The sequence below is a fragment of the Phacochoerus africanus genome, chromosome 4, assembly GCF_016906955.1.
Source record: "Phacochoerus africanus isolate WHEZ1 chromosome 4, ROS_Pafr_v1, whole genome shotgun sequence".
NCBI lineage: Eukaryota > Metazoa > Chordata > Mammalia > Artiodactyla > Suidae > Phacochoerus > Phacochoerus africanus.
In genome coordinates this window covers 77,023,461-77,039,031 of record NC_062547.1, presented here as the reverse complement: position 1 = coordinate 77,039,031, position 15,571 = coordinate 77,023,461, and the positions used below count along the sequence as shown (strand labels likewise).

The following is a 15,571-nucleotide window of genomic DNA, read 5'->3' as shown; positions in this document are numbered from 1 at the left end:
GGGTCCTGTTCACAGGTCAGGACATGGGCCTCCTTCTTGAGGCCCCCACCATCCTGCAGCAAGGGCATCATCTGGCTGGCATGTCCCTTCCCTCCCAGGCATGCCGGTGGCAGGGCTGCTCTCTGTGCCCCATCCGCTACCCACCAGAATTCTCTGAACCCAGTCAAGCAGATGCTCCTTCCAGAAGTTTCCACGGAGCCAGCCCTTATTGGGACAGAGGCAACACCTCACGAGATGAGGATTTTTGCGCCATTGAGGTATTTTAAAACATCTCTATTGGGAGAAAACCCAAGCACCATACAATTCACCCATTTAATGTGCATCATTCAATGGTGTGCTGCGTTGTTAACTTTAAAAACAAATAGGTGGCGTCTCAGGGAGGGGCCTTTCCCCAGGGGCCAGTCAGCTGCCACATCCCAGAAGCCCTCATTCCAGGGCCGGTCTCTGGCCTTGCCTCAGCAGCTTTGCTCTAGAATGCTGAATCGCCTGCTTCCTGTTCAGCCTGAGGTTCCACTGGCCTCGTTCCCGACCGTGTTCCCAAACCCCAGTGGAGAGCTGAACTCTTGTCCCCCAGAGGTCATGTTCAAGTCTTGAACTACCCGCCCCAACCATGAACGAGACCTTATTTGGAAAAAGTCCTTGTGGATGTGATTAGTCAATGTCGTCCTGGATACTTTTGTGGCCCTAAGGCAGTGACAGGAGTCTGTGTAAGAGGGACATTTGGACCCAGACACGGGGAGAAGGCGCGTGAAGACAGAGGCTGAGGTCGGGGGCGGGAGGGGGGGGAATGAAGCTGCAGACCAAGGTACCCCAGGGCCCCCAGAGGCTGGAAGCAGCAGCAAGAACTCTCTCAAGAGTGTCAGGAGGGAGCACGATCTGGGCACACCTGGACCTGGCACTTCTGGCTTCCAGAACGTGACAGAGTAAGTTCAGTGTTTTCAAGTCCTCCCCCCCCCCGCCGCCCCCTGCGGGGAACTGTTTCAGCTGCCCCCGGAGATGCGCCCCTAAGGCCACAGCCCCGGTGCCATCCTTAGTAGGTGTTCCGGCCACCCAGTGAGCGCATAGGTGGACATGGGGGCGGGGCCACCTTCCTGACAATCCCCCCCTTCCCTAGCCCCCTTTCAACAAGCAAGCACAAGGCAGCTGAATGATCTGGGGACAGCCATAAAATGTCACATTTATTGCTACAGTGCTGTTATGTACAGGACAGGTCTCTAAATCGACTTTAAAGAGGATCGTTAAAAAAATCCAGCCAGCTGTGTTGACACTTGTATAAAATTATTCTTCTTTAAAAAACCATTAAAAAAAAAAATCAGTTATCCTGAGGCACTCAGAGAACAATTTCCCCTGTAACTGTGGTTCTTCCCCTCCTCCAAGGCTGGGTTAATCTCATTTTATGTGTGTATATATATAAGTATTTAAATTATATATGTAATACACATTTCAAAGTGTGCAGGTCTTGGGACCATGTGGGTCTGAGATGAGACCACCTGAGGCCAGAGACAGAAAAACTGAGGCAGGTTCCCCAGCGACAAGGCCCACAGACCAGGGGAGTCACCAAGGAGAGTCCCCTGAATGGTCTCGGGGGCAGACCCCAGGGGTCAGGAGGTGGCCCACAGACCAGGGGAGTCACCAAGGGGAGTCCCCTGAATGGGGGGCCAAGCTGGGAAGTCCTGCCCGTGCTGGCTCCTGGGTTCCCACAAGGCGAGGTGTTCCAGTTGCAGGGGTAGGGCGGGTGTCAGGCAGCCCTGGTGCTCTGGGAGTGAGGGTTGGGGGTCCTGGGGGAAGACACCTGGGATCCTGGTGGGGTGCATGTGGCAAAAAACCGGGGGGTGGGGTGGTCCATAAGGCCTCTAGGTGGGGGTAAAGGGAAGGAAGCTGAGACCCCAGCAGACCTGGCCCCCTGCCCAGGTGACACGGAAGGTGATCAACTGCCCTGGACTTTCAACTTGCACCTGGGACAGCTCCAGGCAGCCCAGGACAAGCGGGAGAGATATACTTTGGGACACTGGGAGCTGGGGCAGAGGCTGAGGGTGGTTCCACACTCTGGTTTGCAGCTGGGTGTTAAACCTGGCCTTTCTGGGCAGGGGAACCCAGTACCCTCTCCCTGATCCATCCACACCAGGTTGGCCAGTTAAGGGGCAGGGGTTTCTGTGCTGGCTGCGAGCCACAGCTCCTGTACCAGAGTTCAGAGAACAGGCTCAGGTCCCCTAGTCAAAGGGGTGCAGGAAGAGTTGTTTAGGGAAGCCCCCCAGCATGTGTTCTGGCAGAATGGTCCCCATGCTCAGGTACAACGGTTCCCACTAAGTCCCAACTCAGGGCTCTGGGGCCAGCCTTGGCAATGACTGGGAAGCATCTCCACTGAGGGGCCAGGGTGTCCCCCTTCCTGAGGGAGGAGGGTGGATGAGACGGGGAGGTCCCTCCAGGGAAAGGCCCACCTGCCACTTTACAGGTAGCCAAACCAAGAGGAGAAGCAGCAGGGACAAAACCCACTGTCCTGTTTGCTTTGCTTTGGAGCAGGGGTGGGGACCTCAGGTTTACATTGGGTCTTTTTAATACAACTTTTAATAATCTGGTTGATCATGAAATGCAATGCTCAGTTCTAGAAACAGCAGCAGAAATAGCAAGAGACACAAGACTTTTATACAAAAAAAATTTGTTGCTTACAAAACATATGCAAAAAAAGTAAAAAACAAAAAAAAGACCAAAGGCATCTTCTTTGCTAATTTTCTTCTACATTAAAAAAAAAAAAAAATCTCATAACTAAAGTTCCTTTTATTCTCCTTAAAAAAAGTATCAAGGCGTAGGCACAATTTGCTGGCAGCTCTGACCCAGCTGGCTCCCTTACAGCCCCTCCAGCGAGCGGTACTTCCTCATTTTATACTTAAGGCATTTTTTTTCCTTTTCTGACAAAGTGTATATATCTCCTGTTTACTTTTCTTTCCAGTTTTATCAAAAACAAAAAATGCTCCCTTGGGCCTGGGTGCAGGCCAGTGGTAGGGTGGCTGAGTCCTGGGGTGGGGCCTGCCATCAGAGCCCCAACACCAGAGCCTCCAGGTCCGCACTGGCTCGGCACTGACTGCAGGTGTACATGAGATGGGGACCTGATGCTGGCGTGACCGTCCCAGTTAGATTGAAGTCAGGTCACTTGACCGGGCCGTGTCCCTGTCACATGTGCCCGGTGGGGTTGTGGGCCTCACCCAGGCCAGGGTGGGCAGCTGACAGCACCATCTGGGGGTCTCCAGCCACGCCCGACACCTTCTCCTCTTCTCGTCGCTTCAAGCAGGCCGCTTTGGGGTTCAGGTTGCGCTCTGGGGGGAGGGGAGAGCACTGTGGGAGAGGGTCCCCAGGAGGGAGAAGGGGAGGTAGGGGTCAGGGAGGGCGAGGCAGGGACCCTGCCGAGGCCGCTTGTTTCTCGGCCTGTCTCTTTCCCTGAGAAGGCCATGCCAGGGGTTGTAAAGAACAGGATGAGTGGGGGGAGCTCTGGGGCACCCCAGCGTCCAAGTCCACGCCCACTGGGCGGGGAGGGCGGGGCGGGGGCTCTGGGCCGGGCGCCTACCTCGCACCTGCTGCTCCAGGCCCAGGATGACCTGCACGGCCTGCTGCAGGATGAGCAGTTTGGTCTGCGCCTTGTCCGACTTGAGGTGCATCTGGCACATGCGCCCCAGCTCCCGGAAGGCCTCGTTAATGTCCCGCACGCGCACCCGCTCCCGCGCGTTATTGGCCATCCGCCTCTCCCGGTCCCTCAGGTCTTTCTCCTCCAGGGACAGCACCTCCTCTGTACTGCTGGGTCACAGCACCGGGGCCTCCGTTAGTCCCGGGCCAGGGGAGGGCACCCGCTGGCTGAGTGCGCATGTGCACGCCATGGTCGCGCCCTGTGCGTACCAGTACGGGGCCCAGGTAGGGGCTGTGGTGTGTGCTGTGTGTGTGACCACTCCGTGGGGAGACCCATTCTGACCCACCCAAGACACTGCACGCAGCTGGAGGCAGGGCCTCGATTCCTACCCGGGCACCTATGGGGAGCTGAGGCCCTTGTCCCCTGCTCATCCCACATATCCCAAGACTGGCCAGGAGGGCAGGGCAGGCGGGCGCCCCTGCCGGGATGACGACCTTCCCCGTTCAGAACAGTCTGCTTGCTGGGGGAGGAAGAGCTGGGCCTCGCCAGCCCCCCCGGAGCAAACCAGCTCACAGCCTTGAGACCCCTCACCCCTGTGGGGGCCTCCGAAATGCATCTGCCCCACACTGTACTCTGGCTGCCTGAGAGCTGGGCCTGGAGCAGCTACGCTGAGCCCTGCCCACAGGCCCCCTGGCACACCCACTGTGACCCTGCATTCTTCTCGCTGTACTGCGGGACAGGGTCGAGCCCCGCACAGGACCACAGGACCACACCCGGCTCAGGCCTCAGGCCCCCCCCACCTGCGCACGAGGAACATCTCTCTGCCTGCTGTGTCCCTACTGGCAGGACAGGCCCATCTCACTCAGGACACCTGCCACACATGGTGGCACCAAGAAAATGGACACAGGTGGAGGCTGGCGTGGCCTGCAAGCTCTGTCCTGCCCGCCCGCCCACCCGCCCTTGGGCCTGAGCGATCCCTACGGGTGGCAGCGGTGGCGGCTGGAGCCCACGACAAGCACGCAGACCAAACTGACAGTCAGGCCTCAGGTCCCCTTTCTTCCCTCAAGTCCCGTAGTGGGTCTTGGGGGAGGAAAGGCCCTGCCAGGGCAGCTCCAGTGCTCGGGCACAAGTGCGAGGTTAGGAGGGCGGCCGGTGGGAGCGAGGAGGTAGGTGGCCGGGAGAGGGGGGCGCGGGAGGCAGAGAGCAGAGAGGCAGGTGTGGGGGACACGGCGGGACGCCCACACCACTGTGGAGACGCAGAAACCTCAGAGCTGAGGGGACAGTGGGCAGCAGGCCAGGGCCCTAGCTCCAGTCCAAGCGACAGTGCTGCAGGAGAGAAAGGGTTAATGGGGCGGCGGCGGTGGGGGGGTGTTTAAGGAAGCAGTTGGGGTGGGAAAGTCAGAGGAGGGCCCTTCCTGACTGCCCACCCAGCCTTTGGGGGGGGGTGTGTGAATCCCCTCAGATGTCTGCTCAGGGTTGACAGTGTCTGGGACCCAGGGAGGCCCTAGTCCCTGCCAGCCAGGCTCTGGGCTTCCTGAGAAAGAAGGGCCAGGTAGGTGGGGAGGCTCTGGGGTCTGTGAACACGGATCTGTGTCCAATTGCCCAGGCCTACAAGGCTGGAGTCCAGAGTCTCTCCCTCCTATTCCAGAGGGGACAATGAGGACTGGCCAGGTGGAGGGACAGTGATCAGAAGGAGAACGGTCACTGTGGTGATAGTAACTTCAGGGACAGTGGCCACTACAGGGAGGATGTTACTACAGGGGAAGGTCACAGGGTCTGTTGTCACTGCAAGGTCAGAGTAAGGGGAGGTCAGAGCAGGAGGTAGATCACTGCAGGGAAAGGTCACCCCCCCCCCAAAGTGGTCACAGTAGGGGGTGACATCCCTGTAGGGAGAAGATCACAGCAAGGGAGGGGGTCGCTGCAGGGAAAGGCAGTGAGGTGGGGGCAGGGGATGTCAGCAGGGGAGGCTGGCTCCAGGAAGGGGGCGGGGAGCGAGCGAGGGCAGCGGTGGGGGAGGGGAGCGGCGCCCCCACTGACCTCGCACCTGCTGCTCCAGGTTCAGGATGACCGACACGGCCTGGTGCAGGATGAGCAGTTTGGTCTGGGGCTTCTCACTGTTGAGGTGCAGCTGGCACATGCGCCCCAGCTCCTTAAAAGCCTCATTGATGTCTCGGACCCGCAGCCGCTCCCGCGCGTTATTGGCCACCCGGCGCTCCTTCTCCCGCTCAGCCTTCTGTTCTGGGGGGAGAAGGTCGTCCTCGTCCTCCTCCGGGCTACGGGGCCGGGGGGCCAGAGGGAGACAGTGAGGCGGGGCCAGTGGCGCCCTGTGCGTGTGCGCGTGCACGCTGCGGGGTGGTGGGGTGGGGGCGGCACCTGGTGCGCACGCGCGGGGCCTTGGGCTCCTTCTTCTCCTCCTCATGCTCAGCCGCCAAGTTCTCCTCATCCTCCTGCTCCTCGCGCTTGATCTCACCAGCTCCAGAGGCGCCACGCCCGAGATCTGCAACAGCCTGGGTCAGGGGGGCACCAGGACCACCCACCCTGAAGCCTACCAAGGAGACCCTGCCTGATGCCTGCATGGGCCCCCCACTCCAGGGCCGGGGACCCCCACGGGCAAGCAGACCCTCACAGCCTGTGGGAGAAAGTGCATGGCAATGCCAGAGAACCGTTTCCTGACACGCTGTCACAGCCGTCCTCACAAGGACGGAGAAATCAGTGAACTCGAATATGGCAAAACTGAGCATTTCTGATCACTCGGAAAATAAGTCCACCCCAAGAAGGAAGGCACTCGGCTTGTACAAACCACAGCCTGAAAGAGGCCCCACAAAACAGGCAGAAGGGGACACGTGGCTCAGGTGAGCAGGCAAAGCACCTGGGGGCAGTCACTTCAGCACTAAGGTAACCAGGAAATGTCTGGGCACTGCTTGTGGGTGTGGCCACGTTGGAAAACACCCCTTTTCTGGAATATGTAGGCACACACATACCCACACATTCTACAACCTGGGAGGATACCCAAACTAGGGGACACGGGAGGAAAGTTCTGGAAAGAGCCCGGTACTGGGACAGAACCTAGTGTCCCATCAAGCCAGGGCCAGGTGAGTGAGCAGGTGAGTGGCAAGGCCACGCAGCAGGACAACAACTCACAAAGCCCTACTGCACATAAATAAGATCCAAGGCCAAGGGCACGCAGCTGCCTGACCCCACAACAGGGCTGTAGGCACAGCCTGGGCTCTCCAGCAGCTGAACCACGCTAGGGGGGAAGCTGCAGGTCAGAGAGCAGCTCAGGGGCCCCCTTGCTGTTTCCAGGCTGGGGCATCCTGGGCACCGTGGGGCACAGAGCAGCATCCCTGCCCTGCCCCCTCAATGCCAGGAGCCCTGCTACTGTGACAAGTACAGGGGTCCCCAGAGGCCGCTAACCGGTGAAACACCAGTTTGAAGGGATATCGTCAAGAAACCCAGGGGTGCTGGTCAGTCAGGCTGGTTCTAGGCGGGGGGGGGGGGGGGGGGGAGTGTTGCCATGTATGATGGCATGCTACTGCCACATGATGTGGCCTGTTTTATACAGGTGAATGAGAGGTGGGTGGGGGCCAGGTTTGGGGACTTCCCAGCGTGGGTCCTGGACCCTCTCCACCTCAGATTCCATAGCCCCCTGCCCCTGTTAATTGACCCTAGGACTGGCTACCATGACCCAGGACCCCAAGACCCCCATGGGTACTCGCAAGCCTGCTGCACTGTAACCCCCACCTCTGCACACAATCTCCTGCCAAGTAGACAGTTGTCCCCTGACTGGCTGCAGGATACTCAAGGTGCTGACCCCTCCTCAGCCTCTCTTAACCTTGCCCCTTCCTGCTACTGCGGATTGCTCTGCTCCCCTGGAAAGTTAACACCCCAGAACTCCAGACACCTCTCTCTATCTGCCTTGATTGGGTCCTGGACTCAGCAACCAACACAGCCCACCCTGCTCCATGTCCCCCAGCGCCTGCCCTGCCCCTGCCCCTGTGCAGACCAGGCTCTGCTCCATCCACTCTCTAGCTGGGACCCCATCCAGGCTCCCCGTTCTTCACTCCACCACGTGCCACAGATGCCCAGATCCCAGGTGTGGATCAGAACCCCACCTCCTCCTCTCCATCTGCAAGTCCTGTGGACCCTGACTTTAGAACACCTGGAAATCAGCCCTCTGCAGCCTCTGCCAGGGCCAGTCTCCAGCATCCACTCACTCCATCCCTTCTGAGAGGACAAGGTGGTCCCATGAACCCTGGTCTGCCCCGTCTAGCCCTCAGCCCAGAGTCTGTCCTCCCTGTAGTGGCCACCAGAGGGCACCTCTGAGCACCTGAGTCAGACCCCACCCTCCTCTGCCACAGCCCTAGGGACTCCTACCTCTCTGGGGTAAAAGCCCAGGCCCCTGCTCCACCTGCCTGGCCCCTTCCTGCCCTCCTGCTCCCTCTCTGCCCACCTCACTCACTCAGCTCCAGCCACAAGGCCTCCTTGCTGTTCCCCCAACATAGCAGGCACAGGCCTGCCTCAGGACCTTTGTACAAGCTTCTCCTGGGCACCTGCCTCCTTTGATTCCTCCCTGGCTCTATTCAAATATTACAATCTTGTCCCCATCACTAACTTCAAAACCACAGACTCTGCAGCTCCCCCCGACCCCAGCACCTGTCCTGAAACACTCACTTCACCTTCCGATTTCCACACTACAAGTCACCCTCTTTTTCCGCTCAGTCTGTTTTGTTCCTGGTGCCTAGAAAAGTGTTAGGTTCACAGAGGATGCCAAACATATGTCTGTTGGGTGAGCTTGGTTTACTGGGTGAATAGAGAGGTAATATCCCCTCCACAGCCACAGCTGGACCCCTGGGCCCACCTCCTTCCCAAAGGAGCTGACCCATGACCTTACTAGCCTCTAAGTACCACCAATACCTGCCCAGCTCCCTGCCACCCCTGTGGGATCTTGGCCCCAGGCCCAGAAGGGCTTCTCTGGTGAGGCTGAAGGTGGCATATTCCACCCCCACCCCCCCTCATTCCATGGGCCTCAGTTTCCTCATTTGGAAATAGGGGTGGACAGTCCTGAGCCCAGAGACCACCTAGGTCTGGTGGGTGGTTCTCAGTTCCTCTGCCACAAGCTCCCTCATCCCGCTTTACAGAGGAATAACGTGGCTCTGAGGGAGAGTGACACTCACTGGCCAGGCCACCCTGCCAGGGGAATGACGCTGGGACTTACCACCATAGGAGTCAGGTGGTCGAGAAAGGTCGGGGAGGGCCACGTGGTTGTGCATGAGGCCACTGCTGCCTGAAAGGCCATCTTCTGAGTGGCCAGCTCCCACCTGTGGACAAGGAGGAGGCTCGTCAGTGTGGCCTACTTCCGCTGCCAGCCTGCCTGCCCGCTCCACCCGGCACTTACCAGGCCAGCGTGCCGCCCGCTCAGTGGCATGACAGGGCCGGCAAAGCCTGAGGCCAGTGCCCCGTGGCCAGGCAGCAGCCCGTGCACATCCCCTGCTGTGCCCACGGCGTGGCTGCGGAGGACATGGATGGCCTCATCCAGGTGGTCCTCCATCTTGCTCTGCTGTGGAGGGGATAGGGGTGAGGGGCTTGGGACACTGGGACCCAAACAGCCTAGCCAGCCCATGTGGGCCATGGCCACACCTTTGGCTGCCCACCAACTTTGGCCCTTATTCCCAACCAATTAACTGTGAAGTTCATTCTGGTCGAGGGGCACCTATCTAGCACATTCTGCTGTTTCCATGAGACCTGAGGGCTCTTACAAGACGAGGTGTCAATGTCACGTGAGATGTGGCCACAGCAGACATGCTAAGCTACACGCTTGGGTCTCCTCCCAACCCTGGGAACTGGAGGCTGTGTCTGTCATAGGAACCTCTGCCTACCCCACCCTCCACCCTCCTCCCATCACCATGCATCCTCCTTGGCCCCCAGATGCTCACCAGGCCATGGAGGCCCCCATCGTAGCTGGGCGATAAGGCACCAGGAGCTCCAGCTCGGGGCCACTGTGACGTCCCTGGAAGGGCAGGAGGCACAAGAATGGGCAGGGTGTCCATGCAGCCTGACCCAGGGAGGGAGTTCGCATGGGGTTGTGATGCCCGAGCTGGCCACGTGGGGGCTCCCACACCCAGAGAGCAGCCCCGGGGGACCCCAGAGACACGTCTCAGCTAGGCTAGGATGTGAACCCAGTGGCAGGTCAGGTGTTAGAGCCGTAGTTACCCCACCTACAAACCCGATACCCAATCCTCCTGTTTAGGAAAAGCGGCTCCTCCCAGTCCTGACCCTGCGGGAAGAGCAGGGGAGGAGCTTGCCCCAGGGGACCCAGGCCAGGGCAGTGCAACTGCTTAGGCCCCCCAGCCCTCAATCCTCCCTGACCCCCAGCTGTACCTCAACATCTATCAGGTGAACAAACCCTAGTGCGCATGTCCTAGAGCTCAGGCAGGAGCCTGGGGCTGGCTGCTCTGGCTCTTGGATGCCCCAGGCTCCTGCTGGATCCCACCGCCTCTCAAGCTCACACCACACGGACTATCGCGCTCTGCTTCCTGACCTTTGTCTGTGTTGTGACCTAAGAGCACTGGCTTGGATACCTCCGCCCCCAGGGAAACTTCCTGGAGCTGAGGGAGGTGGTCTGTCCTGCTCCCCCCCCTGCCCCCCGACTCCAGGGGCTGCACTCACTGCCACAGCCTCCCTCCCCCAGCATGCTGCACAGACCTGCCAGGCCCTGTGGGGAGCCCACGGGGGTTGAGGGGCTGGATGAGAAGTTATTGCTTGAGTGATCTGGGGAGTAGATCTGCAACAGGAACAAGGAGAGAGAAAAGGGCCACCAGGTAGCCAGTCAAGGGCCAGCCTCTCAGGGTCACCAGCCCAGCCCCCACTGCCACCCACCATGTCCCATGCCTCACCGAGGCTAGTGCCTTCCCAAGGGCGTCCCCTGAGCTGCTGGCTGTGGTCCCACGGGAGCCTGTGGATGGAAAAGGGAAGCCCAACCTCAGGGATGCAGCAGCCCTAGAACCTGGGCCAGGCTTATTTGCCCCGGCTGACGGGGAGCTCCCTTGTGGACGGATGCCCCAGCCTGGGACTGGGCAGCCCCAATCTCAGCCCACCTTCTTTCTGACATCTTGCCACCTGCCTCCATGGGTGACTGGGGAACAGGCAGGCTGTGAGACTTCAGGGGAACAATTCCCCTCTCTGAGCCTCAGTTTCCCTAATGAAAAATGGGACCTACTCTTCAAAAGGGCCTTTGTGAAACACCTGAAGGGAGGCTGGGAAGCCTGAGTCACAGGCTGGTCCAGAACAGGAAAGTGTTGTAAATAACAAGGACTGGACCCTGGGAAAACATTTTGAGTCCCCCAGGGAGCCAGAGTGAAAGGAAACCATACCCAGGAGGCCGTCGGCCCCGCTGACAGGGGGCGTGTGGCTGGTGACGCTTCCATAGGCGGCTGCCGGGACCGAGGAGAAGGTGGACACGGCTGGGAGCCCGCCATTCACCTCCGTGCTGTGCAGCTGGTAGCCCTGCAAGTGGGGTCAGGGTCGGAGGGGGTCAGACAGGGGCCCTGCCCACATGCCACCCCCGCCCCCCAGGCCACGCCAAGGGGCCTACCATGCGCTCGTGCTGGTGTAGGCCACCAAACCCACCGCTGCCGCTGCCCACGGAGCTGCTGCCACCTGGTGGGAGGGGCAGGGGGGACGAGGCACCGCCCAGCATGGGCCCAAAACCTGCCTGGCCTGGGGGGCTCCAGAGTTCGGCTGGGGGGTGCAAGCTGCCATCTGCAGAGAGGGGAATGGTGAGGTGGGTGGGCAGAGGGACCCTGGACCCTGCCCTAGGCACCAGGAGCACCCCGCACCTGCCATGTAGAAGGGGGTGGGGTAGGCGCTGCTGGAGGTCTTGGTGGACGGGTAGGCAGCTGTGTTCCTGCTGTAGTCATCACCTGAGCTGGGTGGGTACACCTGCGGGGAGGTGGATACGTGGGAGTGGTCAGGTAGAGGGACAGGTGGGAACTGGCCAAACTCGCCCTCAGCCGGCCCCTTCTGTCTCCCCATCCGCCCCACTTCCCTGTGCTGCTCTAACCCTTCTGGCTACAACAGCACCACAGCCCAGCATCTGAGGCTCTGCTGGTGTTAATCTCTCTGCTATTCCTTCTTCACTCCCACCTCCCGCTTGCCCCACAAAGTCCCAAGCTCACACCAGAGGCCTTTGTAGACTGGCTTTCCTGCCCAGAATGCCTCTTCCCTCCTTAATCCAGCAAACTCCTATTGACCCATCAAACCCAGTGGTACCACCCCTGGCCCTTCTTTCTCCCTTATTCCCCCAGCATCGGAACCTCCCTAAGCCCCAGTCCTGATTACACAAGACCTGGGGGCCTCAGAGATAGGGCCTTAGGTGAACATTCTGCCCAGACTGCCTCAACTCTGATTAGCTGGCACTGCCTGGAACTGAGGCTGGGCCAGCAGCAAAGTGCTGCGATCAACTGGCAGAATCAGCCCAGTACTGGAGCAGAAAGTAGGGTACCAGTTCGAGCGAAGGCAGTGGGACAAAGTGGGCTCAGGAGCCTCTTGGCTCTGATGTTCCACGACATGGGCAGGGCGGGGGGTCGGTCAAGTGAAGAAAATGCAGTGATGACATGAGCAGGGTCTTAGAATAGCCCATGCCTGCCTGCACCTCCTGGTTGCAGGGTTTCAAACTCTGATGGTGACTCTGGTGCAGGCTGCATCAGCCTCGGGGGCCGTGCTGCAGCCAACGAGGGAGCCAGGCAGAGGGCAGTGGTGGCTGAGCTGGAGAGTCTAGCAAATTGCCTTTTCCTCCAATGTGATTAAATTTCGGGACCACGGTGCTGGGAGCCACTGATGGCTCGGCACCATCTGCTGGGCCTGGCACCTTGCCAGGCAGCTCCAAGCTGGGCTGATGGGGTGGGAAGTAGTAGGTAAGTCCAAGCAACCCTGGCAGGGTGGGGTGGGGACCCTCTGAACTGGCCCGCAGGTCGCCCACCTGCTCCTGCTCCCAGGACCCCTGTTCACACACTTTCTGAGATGCCTCAGCCACAGGAAACCACTTTCTTTTACAGCAGGAGGGACCCAGGCTAGACCCAAAGAAGGACTTCCAGATAGCCTCAGAGGTGTCTCTGGTCAGGGCTGGGTCTCAGGGCAGAAGTCCAGCTGAGCCCACCCCTGTGGGGCTCACAAGAAGCACTTGGCCTGAGTCAGGGCCCTCTGTCCCCCAACTCACCGAGGATGGGAGACCTGGTGGCACCTTTCGGACCTTCTTGGGCTGTGCATCTGTCAGAACAAGAGGCATCAGCACCCCGGCCCAGCCCCTGGCTCTCCTGCCCAGACACACCTGTTCGCAGGGGTTGGGGGACAACTCAGAGACCCCCAAGCTTGCCTACCAATAGGATGATGCACACAAGCCTTGGGCCCACGTGCAGAACTCAGGGGGCAGGTGTGTGCGGGGAGCTGGGACGCAGGGGTTAATGGGCCCAGGGGCCAGTGTCGGCTCCTTAAGTGCCAGATCACACTTAAAAGTCCTGGACCTGCCAGCGCCCTGCCCCCGAAGTTACTAACCCCCTCAAACCAGGGTCCTTCTCTCCGTCTCTCGGGTGCCCTGTTTTCGCATCTATGGGCTTTGTGGTGGCTGATCATGCTGTTTTGACAGCCCCCACGTTAGAGTTGCAGGGCTGTGTGATATCCTGGACACACGGAGGCTGTGACAAGCATCACGGGTGTTAAGGTGCTTCCTTCAGGCCAGGAGCTCAGCGTTAAGGGGTGGATGATAGACATTAAACACATATCACACAAAGGTGTGTGGGGGTTGGGAAAGCATGACCAGGGGCTCACAGGAGCCACACCCTTTGCCGCAACTTCTCAGAACACGACCACTAGGACCCATGGGAACCAACGGTGTCTGCTGCTCCGCAGCTCACCAGGGGTCCTGCTGCCCACCCCAGGCTCGACCCCCTCCCCCAGCTCCGGCAGCCGCCCCACTCACCCAGACCGCTGTCCGCAGCTCTCCTCCGAGGGTGGCCAGAGTAGGAGTAATACTGGGTCCCTCCCTTGACAGCTGAGGGGGACAGCGGCCCTGGGCTGCTAAGGGCCAGCTCGCTGGGAGGGAAGCCAGCCTGAGGGAGCAAGGAGGGGGAGGTCACGGCCAGCCTGCGCCCAACTCCCAGACCAATTCCAATTAAAAAAAAAAAAAGTGCAAAGGCTGGGGCCAATGTACCAGGGTCCACGGGGTGACAGTGACCTGATGGGGGGGGTTCCCTTCCTGCTGACAGCTGTGGCCTTTCTCTGAGCTAGACAGGGAAAGGAGCACCGTGGAGCCTGAGGGATGCTGTTGTTCTGGGTGCTAAAGGTGCATAACCGTGCCTCAGGCATCAGCAGACTCTGCCTGTTTCCCTTTTTTTTTTAAGAAGATAAATGGTTTCATCTTGCAGACATTAATTTGAAATGGACTCTTCCCTTGAGAGCAACTGGGAAAGCTACACAGCCTCAGCTTGTCTGACTACAAAATGCAAGCCATGGGAGTGGGCGGGGCTGTACAAGTTCTGCCCTTGGCACAGGCCCTGGTCCTTGGTGGGCGTTCAGCGCCTGTGACTACTGCCCCCTGCTTTGGGCCCATGTGCACACAGGCTGTGCTGCCTGGGATGGGGACATGGATTAAAACCCTTGGATGTCGGGGAAATGGCCCCAAAGAGTGACCGGGACAGGAGGCCACACAGGACCACTGTGCAGGTCACAGCCTCCCAGCTGGGGTGGGTGTGGGTGAGAATCCTGCCCAGGCCGGGGACCTGCAGAGTGGACTCCCTGAAGGGCAACAGGGCACAGGCAGTGCTGGGCCAAGAACACAGGACCAGGCTGGGACGAGCAGGGCCAGGGCCTGTCTGCTACTTGGGGGTGGGAGGGTGGCTCCTGGAGCCGCTACAGCTGTGCTTGAGGGCTCCCAGTCTGGACCCCAGGCCGTGGCCTCCCCCTTCCCAGCTGGCCAGGGTCAAGGACCTTTCATAGATCAGGAGGAAATGGGGACAAGTTTGTTTAAAATTACAACTAGGGGGGAATAAAAGGTGAGGATGAGGGGTCAAGCAGTGACTGTGGCCCCCACTGGGTCCCCCCAAGTCCCGAACCACCTGTGCTGCCCCTAGTCTGGATGTGGGACGCCACCCTTCCCCGCCCACCACGCAGACAGGGCCTCACCTGAGACAGGCTGCCAACCCCTGCGTCTCTCCCAAAGGGGGTGTATGTGCCCCGCTCGCCGCCCTTGCCTGGAGGATAGGAAGGAGGATCACCTGGAGCCAACTGGGCACCAGCATGTGCCTGCATACAGCAGGTGCTCCACAAGTGCACCACACTGAGAACCGTGGTGGGACACCAGTCTCCCCACCAGGTGGCAAGGGGCTGAGGGGCAGGTGGGGGTCCAGCCAGATACTGTACCCAGATGACCCGCAGAGGATTCTGCAAACCTGTAGGGCCCCCACATGTCCTCACCCCCAAGGCAGGACAGCACCAACTGGGCCCCCACCCCCACCCTTTCCTCTGTTCAAGGTCATGAGGTGTCAACTCCCCAGGGTGCTGGGTTCCCAGGGGACAAGTCGGGGACCCTGGCATCTGCAAGGTTCAGCGCCTAGGCCCTGGGCCAACCTCGCAGCCACGGTTAGCACAAGAACAAACATGTGATGTCCCTGGGGACGCTGATTCTAGAGACTCAGTAAGAAGGGGGCCTTGCTCAGTGTGGGTGGGCCAGACCGAGGCCATGGGGATGGCTCGCCCAAGAGAGCTGCTGGTGTGACAGCTCCATAAACACCTGAATGCAGGCTCACCTAAAGCAGATCCTTGGATCAATCAGTACCTGAGCTACTTAAGTCTGTTTCTGGCTTTAGCTGAGCAACAATTTTGACAGGGTGGACCTTAACCAGTTTTGCTGTGAACAAGGAATCAGAACACTCGACTGACTGATTGGTTTACTCTTAAACTGGG

The 15,571-nt window shown here is 59.6% G+C and overlaps 1 protein-coding gene across 16 annotated transcripts in view; it reads right to left on the bottom strand.

Annotated features, from left to right (window-relative positions):
* Positions 1 to 1,148: 1,148 nt before the first annotated feature.
* TCF3 (transcription factor 3) overlaps positions 1,149 to 15,571 on the bottom strand; it is a 39,673-nt gene continuing 25,250 nt past the window's right edge. The window contains exons 6-19 of one of the 16 annotated variants that reach the window (XM_047777670.1): positions 14,792 to 14,859; positions 13,590 to 13,719; positions 12,831 to 12,880; positions 11,452 to 11,554; positions 11,208 to 11,374; positions 10,987 to 11,119; positions 10,510 to 10,568; positions 10,319 to 10,397; positions 9,550 to 9,623; positions 9,012 to 9,173; positions 8,832 to 8,934; positions 5,990 to 6,113; positions 5,654 to 5,889; positions 1,149 to 3,311 (exon numbers count right to left, since the gene is read on the bottom strand). In XM_047777670.1, coding sequence (XP_047633626.1) covers positions 3,169 to 3,311; positions 5,654 to 5,889; positions 5,990 to 6,113; positions 8,832 to 8,934; positions 9,012 to 9,173; positions 9,550 to 9,623; positions 10,319 to 10,397; positions 10,510 to 10,568; positions 10,987 to 11,119; positions 11,208 to 11,374; positions 11,452 to 11,554; positions 12,831 to 12,880; positions 13,590 to 13,719; positions 14,792 to 14,859 — 1,631 coding nt within the window. In that variant the 3' untranslated portion in view covers positions 1,149 to 3,168. Of the gene's footprint in view, positions 3,312 to 3,559; positions 3,787 to 5,653; positions 5,890 to 5,989; positions 6,114 to 8,831; positions 8,935 to 9,011; positions 9,174 to 9,549; positions 9,624 to 10,318; positions 10,398 to 10,509; positions 10,569 to 10,986; positions 11,120 to 11,207; positions 11,375 to 11,451; positions 11,555 to 12,830; positions 12,881 to 13,589; positions 13,720 to 14,791; positions 14,860 to 15,571 lie in introns of those variants that run through there. The other 15 variants (XM_047777673.1, XM_047777671.1, XM_047777672.1 and 12 more) reach the window with 15 other exon arrangements.